The sequence below is a fragment of the Barbatula barbatula genome, assembly GCF_947034865.1.
Source record: "Barbatula barbatula genome assembly, chromosome: 10".
Lineage (NCBI taxonomy): Eukaryota > Metazoa > Chordata > Actinopteri > Cypriniformes > Nemacheilidae > Barbatula > Barbatula barbatula.
The window spans coordinates 16936852-16945722 of NC_136773.1; the positions used below are offsets into that span (position 1 = coordinate 16936852).

Genomic DNA, 8871 nt, shown 5'->3' on the forward strand with positions numbered 1-8871 from the left:
GCCACCCTGGGCCAAGTAGGGAAGGACTTAGGACGGGGCCTAATTGAGCTTGGCTCAACCCGAGGGTAGTCATGCAGGCCTGCTGAAAATAAACTAGCCTTCTCCAAGTTCGCACCTATCTCTTTCACACCCCACCGGTCTCTGTTGCTCTTTTACACCCTTTCTTTCACCACTTCTTAAGACAAGATGTTTTCAAACACAAGAGCAGATGTCAGAATGAAGTGATGGGTCTACAGAGGGCAATGTCATGAGTATCTGTTCCAAACAGAAAGTATGAGAAGACAGACGGACAGAAAATATTAAGAGAGGATTTGTGGTGGAAAAAAATGAGAAGCTTCTTTTTCAAAGCTCTCAAGTTGACATACTAGCTGAAAAGCTCTCCTGTCAGTAAACATTACATTTCCGTGTCTTTCACTGTAAGGTAACACATAATACTAGCAGATCCACACCGCCTGAGTGTCTTTGTCTATATTAAGTGTCTTCCTCTTGCTAAATTGTGTGTTTTGTAGGTGATGCCGTCTGGCTGCTCGGACAGGAGTTGTCTCAGTCTCCTTGGGATCTCGTACGCAAGCGTCTAAGTCAACGTATCACCATACATCTTAAAGGTAAGCAATGTGGCCTTGAATTTAAAGTGAAGTACTTCCATTGTTTGAAAAAAGGTCTGAAACATTTGAGGGATTTAGGTTAATGCAGTTAAATCATTAAATTTCATATATTGAAAATAGTTTTTAGATCATACTAAATTAGAGAAATTGGGACTATCAAAAACCGTCGGTCCCTATTGACTTCTGTATTGCATGGACTCAAAATCAATGCAAGTCTATGGGGACCAACGGGTTTCTTCAGTTGTTTGTTACCAACATTATTTTGCAAAAGAAAGAAATTCATTAAGGTTTAAAATGACAAAAGGCAGAGTAAAAGATGACGACAATTTCATTTATGGGTGAACTATTTCTTTCATGTTTCTCCCGCTAGCATCACTTGATAAAACATAAAGATTTACTCCTCCAGTGATAGAAGTTTCCACTCTTTAATGTTAACCACACTGCGCTTTCTGTCATCACATGACTAATGTATAGCCAGCTCCAGACTATTCTATCTTGTGTAACGTCACATCATAACAGCCCTGTGAAACCCTGGCTCAAATCCATTTCACACAGCTCTCCTGATCTCTCTTGGCCTTCCATGTGTGTTTTGCACTTTGATAGACTGTAGGTTTGATTTATGGCTCATGACTGCTATGATTTTGCTCTCTGTCAGGCTTGTCGGAGTCTGCTCTGGATGAGATGACGTATGACTCTCTGGTACCTCTACAGCTGTTGCAGAACTATGTTCGCCTGGTAAGCTAACCGACTCCAAATGATGTAAAAGCGCTCTTGAAGGATGAATTCGATGCAAAATGTTATACACCAGGCCCCTGGTTTTTGCAGAAGGGAAGTTTGGGACACTAGACCAGTGGTTACTATTTGTGTTTTTAAAAGTTGTAACTCAAGTCACATTTACAGCAACATACAGTAATTTAAGAACACCAAACCCCCTCTAAGACACACTTGAGTAAACAAGTCCGTATTAAATCACGTGTAAATTAGATATTCGGCACGGACAATAAAATGCTTTGTTTTTTTGCTTGTGGTCAGGTGGAACAGTACCGTACCGTAATCTTGCACGGGCTTGAGGGAAGCTTCCAGGAGTATATCGCCAACCAGATCTCTCATTATATTAAGGTAAGTACAGACAACCACAGTCTATGGAATGTAGAATAATAATTAGTACAGTATTAAAGGGACACTCCACCCAAAAATGAAAATGATGTCATGATTTACTCACCCTCTAGTTGTAACAAACATGTATACTACCATTGACTGCCATAGTAAGAACAATTTAAATGGTAGTCAAAAGTGCCCCAGAACTGTTTGTTTCCCACATTCCTCAAAATATCTTCTTTTGTTTTCAACAGAACCAAAACATTATTTAAAAAATTGTCCTACTATGGCAGTCAATGGTGCTTCAGAACTTTTGGTTGCTAACATTATAACAAAATATCTCTCTTTGTGTTCAACCAAACAAAGAAATGTATACATGTTTGGAACAACTAGAGGGTGAGTTGTTCCAAACATGGTTTTCTATCACACTACAACCCATCACGCTGTCTAAGATCTCAAAACGCAGGACTTTTGATAATACCTAGAATAACTAAATCCACCAAAGGGGGACGAGCTTTCTCATACGTAGCACCTAAACTCTGGAATAGCCTTCCTGATATTATTCGAGGATCAGACACACTCGCCCAATTTAAATCTAGATTAAAGACGCATCTTTTCAGCCAAGCATTCACTTAATGCAAAACATGCAAAATAAACCACCAGGAGACGCTGACATTAGATATTATTTACTAGGTCTTTTTATGACAAGTTAAACTATTCATGTTCTGTGTTTTACCCTTTTTTGGGGGGGTTTTCGTTTCTCCCCTGTAAAGCTGCTTTGGAACAATGCAAATTGTGAAAAGCGCTATATAAATAAAATTGAATTGAATTGAAAGTAATTCATGACAGAATTTTCCTTTTTGGGTGGAGTATCCCTTTAACGTTGCTTTAAAGCAACACTATGGTACTTTTGCTCACGGTTCCCCCATGTGGTTGATGAGCGAAATTGTCTGTTACCAGTGTTCAAAATAATGTTGCTGTACAACCTTTCCAGTAGGCAGCGCAATACACGTGAATTTGTTTACTAAGCTGATAAACTGGTGAATGCAGAAACGTTGTTTGCAAACAATGTTGCATTCTTCTGCGGGCAGGACTGTGTGTACTGACCAGACATAATTTTAAGGCTGAAAAACTACAAAGTGTTGCCTTAATTAAAATTTGTAGTGCATAATAAAAAGAAATTGTTTAAATAGATAAAAGAACATTGAACTCTGGTAAATAAAATGCCAACTTTTAATACGTAAAAGACCATCAGTGCAGTAAAAGTACCAGCAGAGTGTGTACTACAGATCTGTATTTGTCACGATTCACCTGTTGTGTGTTTTTGTAGCACAGACAGGAGGCTCATGGGATGGACTGTGATGTCATCAGGGTGGAGATCGATGAGAGTCTATCTAAAGAGCACCTGCTTAAGATCTTCATCAACTGTGGTAAGACCCTCTTCTGTCATGTAGAAGCAGAAGAAGGATTTTTATAGATGATTATGTAAGAAGAGGAGAAAACAAACTTTATTGCTTTATTATTTAAAAGTGTTCAAATACATTTGGGGTCAATCAAATATTGAAAAATGTCGGCAGTGTCTGCTTTTGACTGTGTTTTTATCAGGGTTCCTGGTATCTTTGCTTGATGACAGCGGAGGGCGTTGTGTAGTGGTGGTTCTAGAAGGTCTGGAGAGAGCCCATTCTCTCAACCACATACTGGGAGACCTGTGTGAAGCCCTGGAGAACCGTGGATCTGTCTATTCCCTGTCACTTAACCATGGTAAGACTTGTACACAGGGTTAAATTCTTCAGATCTAAAGGCATATGCATTGCTGGATTGTCAGTAGGAGACGGGAGGAAAAATATTTCTCCTTGCGTTGATTGGCAGGTCAGGATGGGCTATACTACTTCCGGGAGGAGAGTTTTTTGATTGGCACGTTGGCCAAGCCACGCCTACAGGGTGCTGAGCTACGATTACAGCAGCACTTCCGCTGGGTTCAGCTGCGCTGGGACACCGAACCCCTCAATGGCATGCTGGGACGTCATCTCCGAAGAAAACTCCTTCACAAGGTCAGCTGTGCCCATTATCTAATGAACCACAGGGAAGACCAACAGACAACCAGAATAGCCCTTCAGCTCTAAATTTAGTCCAGATCGTTTAGTATGTTTAGAACATGAGTAAGTGTATCTGCTGATTCATTCATTATTGAAATCTCAAAACATTGGTGTGAAATTTCAAATGAATCATGAAATCTCACATATTGCAAATTATTTCATTTTAAATTGGGTTTTTGAATTCTGAAACATGTACATTATTGGTCAGAAGTCTATTGTGACTTAAATTAAATGTTTCTCACTAGTCAAAAATTAAAAAATATTTTAATCCTAAGGAGTATGATTTAAGAGTTTGTTTTTGCAAGTTATAGGCAGAACTTTAAGGATGCTAAAATATGACATCATTTATATATCGTCGCTGTCCTTCCAAAGCCTTTGATGTCCGAATTGGATGTTTTTCTGGAAATGGAAAAAAAAAACACTGTACTTTAAAATGATTACATACTATAATGTATGTAATACTTTTTAATTGCTTAGGTATTTACAAAACCCAGTGACAAACATTAAGTGTGACTAATAATAATGATTTATGGCAAACAAAAAATCACAAAATCTGGAGTTTCGAGGTTTCAGAAGGACACAATATATTTTAAGTTTTTAGATGAGGTTTACTAAATTGAAAAAACAAACGTATATGTGAATCATAATAATCAATGACTATGTGACCCTAAACTTTTTAACTGTAGTGTATTTCTCGTCTTTCTCTTTGTTTTCTATTTCTCTTTTAAATGTTTAAGGTGTCTTACTGCATATTATAATATGTTCTTGTTAACAGTTTTTCTTCTTGTTATACCCTGCGAAGCTGTGTTTTGTGTATGAATGGCATTATGTTAATACAAATTTGGATTGACACTAAAAGGCTACATTGTGGTAAACGGAATTTATATATGGTATGTAATGTAGTTGTTAACTGTGTTTTTTCTTCCTGTGGCCCTGTAGACTCAGGGGCGGTGCTGGACATGTGATGAGCCTTTACCTGAAGCTCTTTCCTGGGTGTGCTCAGTGTGGCATCATCTGAATGCTTGTCTCTCACGTCTGGGGACCTCTGAGGCCTTGCTGGGCCCTTACGTCTTCCTCTCCTGCCCTGTGCATATAGATCAGATCCAGGCCATTCCCAAGTAAATTCACACAATAATTTTGTAAGTGCACTGAACCCGTCAAATGTTTATTTATTGTGGGTTGTATATGTTTAGATGGTTGTCAAGGCTTTGGAATGCAGTCATAGTTCCACGTGTCGAGGATGCTGTTATATCAAGAGTTACAGCCAAGCGTTCCGTCTCACAGCGACGGTCTCCCAACAACAACGGTCTCAGCCCGGGTCAGAGAGCTGTAGTCAAAGCGGCTCTGAATATTCTTCTGAATAAAGCCGTGCTGCAGGGCTGCCCTCTGTCTAGATCAGGTACAGCAACATCAGCAGTTCTGAAGTATCTCACTTACATTAGTAACTACTAACATAACATCTCAGCTTTTAGATTATCTAGTAACAAACAACTTTATACCCACCTTTAGAGATTGACAGGCTCTTACCGGAGTTCCAGGGAGGATCTTTCCCTCTTTCCTCTATTGGCTCCTACAGGAAAGGTGGCAGAAAAGGGCGTGATAACAGTGCTTGGAGACGAGCCAACACAAGTCCACGGAAAAAAGGAAGCCCTGCCTCTGGGAGGAGCTCTAGCTCTTCCTTTAGAGAAGGTGAGGAGAAATGCATTTTTCAGTTTACCTCTTTTACAGTGACAATATGCATTTTGCATGTGTCTCAATAATTTATTTTCTTTTGTTTTTTACATAGTGTCTCTGGCTAATTCCTGTGCTGACCAAATGTCAAATGCCAATCATGCAAGGTTTGTATTGTATGAGTGTGTTTGTATATGTGCTTATAATGCCAGCAGATGGCAGTGTTAACTCAATAATCATGAACTGGATTTTGTGAATGTATTGTTGCAGAGTTGATGTTGGTCTTTCTCTCTGTTCTGATGATGAGACTGATCTAATCCGAGAACTCCAGACCATGTGCTCTAGTAAATCAGAGCCAGACATAAGCAAGGTAATATATTCACATGTAGATATAAGCACATATACATTGCTCTATAAAAGAGTAAATATTTAATGATGTTTAAGGTCCTACTTTGGTTTATGGCGTGTCCAACAACAAGTTTAAAAAGGTGTACAAGCACTTTAATTTTCTAATAATAGGCAGTTATTACTTACTTCTTGACTGACTCAAATGATTCATTGAGCGAATCATCTGTCAAATCCCGTCCTTTCTATCGGCCTTCTCTGATCTGATTGGCCTGAGAAATCGGCCCTGGATTTTTAGGCCCACATCGGCCCACCACCATATCTTAAGAAGGGGGGGTGGTTGGTGGTGCCACGTGTGGTTAACTCTGTCGACCAGGGAGGGGGATAGAACATATGATATTAGAACGACAGACGACTCGTTTGCGTGATTCAGAGTCGACTCCTTTTTCCCCACGCCAATAACTTTGTTATTCGTTCACTTTCGGCTTCACAACTTGGCAGTTCGATCCACACAAACAGGTGTTGAGCATGTGTATTTTCGCTTTTTCTCGTAATTGTGTTCATTGGCTCTTTTACCTGGTACAGATCGCTCTCTCTAAAGAGGACTTCATCATGCTTCCAGACTCCAGACCGCTGTGTGATGGTGAGGTCACGCCGTCCCAAACACATCCTGCTACAACAGAGAGTGTCGTGGATATGGCCCTTCCTCCACCACTGAAGGTTTGGAAAATCACCTAAGCTTTTTTCCAAACCTAGTGCACTTTCATAGACCGCTGCCTTCTGAGACACAATGTGCTAACCCTTACGGGGTAAATATAAGCTGAAATGTTTTTAATAACACAGGGCTATTACAATATACTGGTATTGACAATAATGTTGATGTTAAAAACTATGATTAGCTATAGTATGTTAATTCTACATATACGATTTCAATAATATTGTTTCATTTTAATAGCCAGCCACAATGGTTACAAACTCTCTCTTTCTGCCTCCTTTCACTTGTATTTTGAGTGTTATTCATAGGTCAAAAAAGGAGAACACACAAAATAAACTACATTAAATATGAATTTGACTTCTAGGATGATCTCATTCTTTTTCAAAAAGCATTATAAATATCACAATATCATTATCGAGAATTTATGTGGACACATAAGTTGAAAATTGGACTTCACTAATTTTTGATCAATACGTTTTTGGCATTGAATAAATTATACATTTACAGATAATTTACATTTCTCTTTCCTCATTCGCCATCTTTAATTCATTTTTCATTGAGCATATTGCAATGCATGCTGGGATTGCCTTCTTCATTAAGTATACATCTGATGCTGCCTTGAAATGAAACGAGTTAAGTTCAGAGCATGTTAAGTTTTGAAACCAAGCACATTTCTCCTGTATTTCATTTATTTTTGCTTTGTTAAAAGATGGACAGTCGTCATTCTTCTCCCCGGCGAGCGACGAGGCCCAGGTCACATCTGCCCATCCCCAGCAGCAGAGGGGTTCAGCAGGTGAACACAACAACAACAAAACAGTACTAACCCAAGCAGTCCCACCGTGAGCAGCAAACCAAGGCAGTCCCCATCTGACAACAACAGAAACAACTTTCCACAAGACGAGATCTGGTTCCTGGACCCAAAATGTAATGAAAACTACAGTAGTCATGGATAGACACAACCCACTGCCCTCCCATTAACCGTTATCCACCCTCTGTGTTGTGAAGTTAGGTTACCGGCAGCATTTTGGTATTTGTACATGTTGTCCATACTTGTTACACTATATTACATTGTGTACTTCGGGACCATAGTTTTAATATATTAAACTGTTGAAGTAACTTTAAAAAAGTAAGAATACAAAAATCCAATACAAAAAGTGCTTGAACACTTTTGCCTTTTAGGTAAAATGTTTTGGATCAAAGTAAGAGCAGGTTGTGTTTTTGCTCTTTAGTATTTTTATTCAAGTGTTATCTGTTCAAGTGAACGCTGAGTTTAAAAAAACTGTTGAAATCAGGGTTTTACCAAATATGTGTAAATAAGAACTGGGAACTTAAATGTTGTATAGATTAGTGTGTGTGTGTGTGTGTGTGTGTGTGTGTGTGTGTGTGTGTGTGTGTGTGTGTGTGTGTGTGTGTGTGCGTGTGCGTGTGCGTGTGCGTGTGCGTGTGCGTGTGCGTGTGCGTGTGCGTGTGCGTGTGCGTGTGCGTGTGCGTGTGCGTGTGCGTGTGCGTGTGCGTGTGCGTGTGCGTGTGCGTGTGCGTGTGCGTGTGCGTGTGCGTGTGCGTGTGCGTGTGCGTGTGCGTGTGCGTGTGCGTGTGCGTGTGCGTGCGCGTGCGCGTGCGCGTGCGCGTGCGCGTGCGCGTGCGCGTGCGCGTGCGCGTGCGCGTGCGCGTGCGCGTGCGCGTGCGCGTGCGCGTGCGCGAGTGTGACATTGCGCTTGAACAGTACCTGTGCGTTGGAGAATCTTAAAGGGATAATGAGAACTGTATATACTGTTTGTAATATGAAATTTTAGTTCATATTTTTTCACTTGTTTCAAAAACTTAATGTGGCAATAAGCTTCGCCATTGTGAACACAGGATATTTTGTCTTTTTTTCTGTTAAGCCATAACTAGTATTTTAATTAATTTCGTGCGTGCTCAGTGACCGGCTTGAACTTTGACCCTGTGTGAAAACCAACGACGAAATTCCGAGCAGCACGTTATTTCGCGTTTTCTTGTGTATTGAACATTTAGGACAAAAAAGTATTCTTTTTAACCTCAGTATTGTTTATATGTACAGAAGAGATTATAGTTGACCTGATGTTTAATTGTATTATAGGTGTCTGATGAGGTTCAGAGAAATCGTCCTGTTTCCTCAAAGCACAAAGATTAAAATGCACTACCCTTGACACGAGCGTAGCCTTTGGATTTCTTTCACAAAACATCTACGCCCACAGGAATAGTTCATCCAAACATAAGAGTCTCATGATGTTTTAAACCCATATGAACCATGAAACAAAATAAAATTGTATTGTTTATGCAGGAAAAATATACAGGGACGGCTTTCAATCTTTGAAAGGAT

General features: G+C 39.9%; 1 protein-coding gene across 1 annotated transcript in view; it reads left to right on the forward strand.

Moving 5' to 3' along the window:
* Nucleotides 1-8696, forward strand: part of cttnbp2 (cortactin binding protein 2) — a 33219-nt gene extending 24523 nt beyond the window's left edge. Inside the window, 14 exon segments of the mRNA XM_079466428.1 lie at nucleotides 510-605; nucleotides 1261-1340; nucleotides 1638-1724; nucleotides 3034-3133; nucleotides 3309-3464; nucleotides 3573-3754; nucleotides 4739-4917; nucleotides 4993-5198; nucleotides 5309-5488; nucleotides 5586-5637; nucleotides 5741-5840; nucleotides 6401-6535; nucleotides 7240-7346; nucleotides 7348-8696. Coding sequence (XP_079322554.1) covers nucleotides 510-605; nucleotides 1261-1340; nucleotides 1638-1724; nucleotides 3034-3133; nucleotides 3309-3464; nucleotides 3573-3754; nucleotides 4739-4917; nucleotides 4993-5198; nucleotides 5309-5488; nucleotides 5586-5637; nucleotides 5741-5840; nucleotides 6401-6535; nucleotides 7240-7346; nucleotides 7348-7483 — 1796 coding nt within the window. The 3' untranslated portion in view covers nucleotides 7484-8696.
* Nucleotides 8697-8871: the final 175 nt, after the last annotated feature.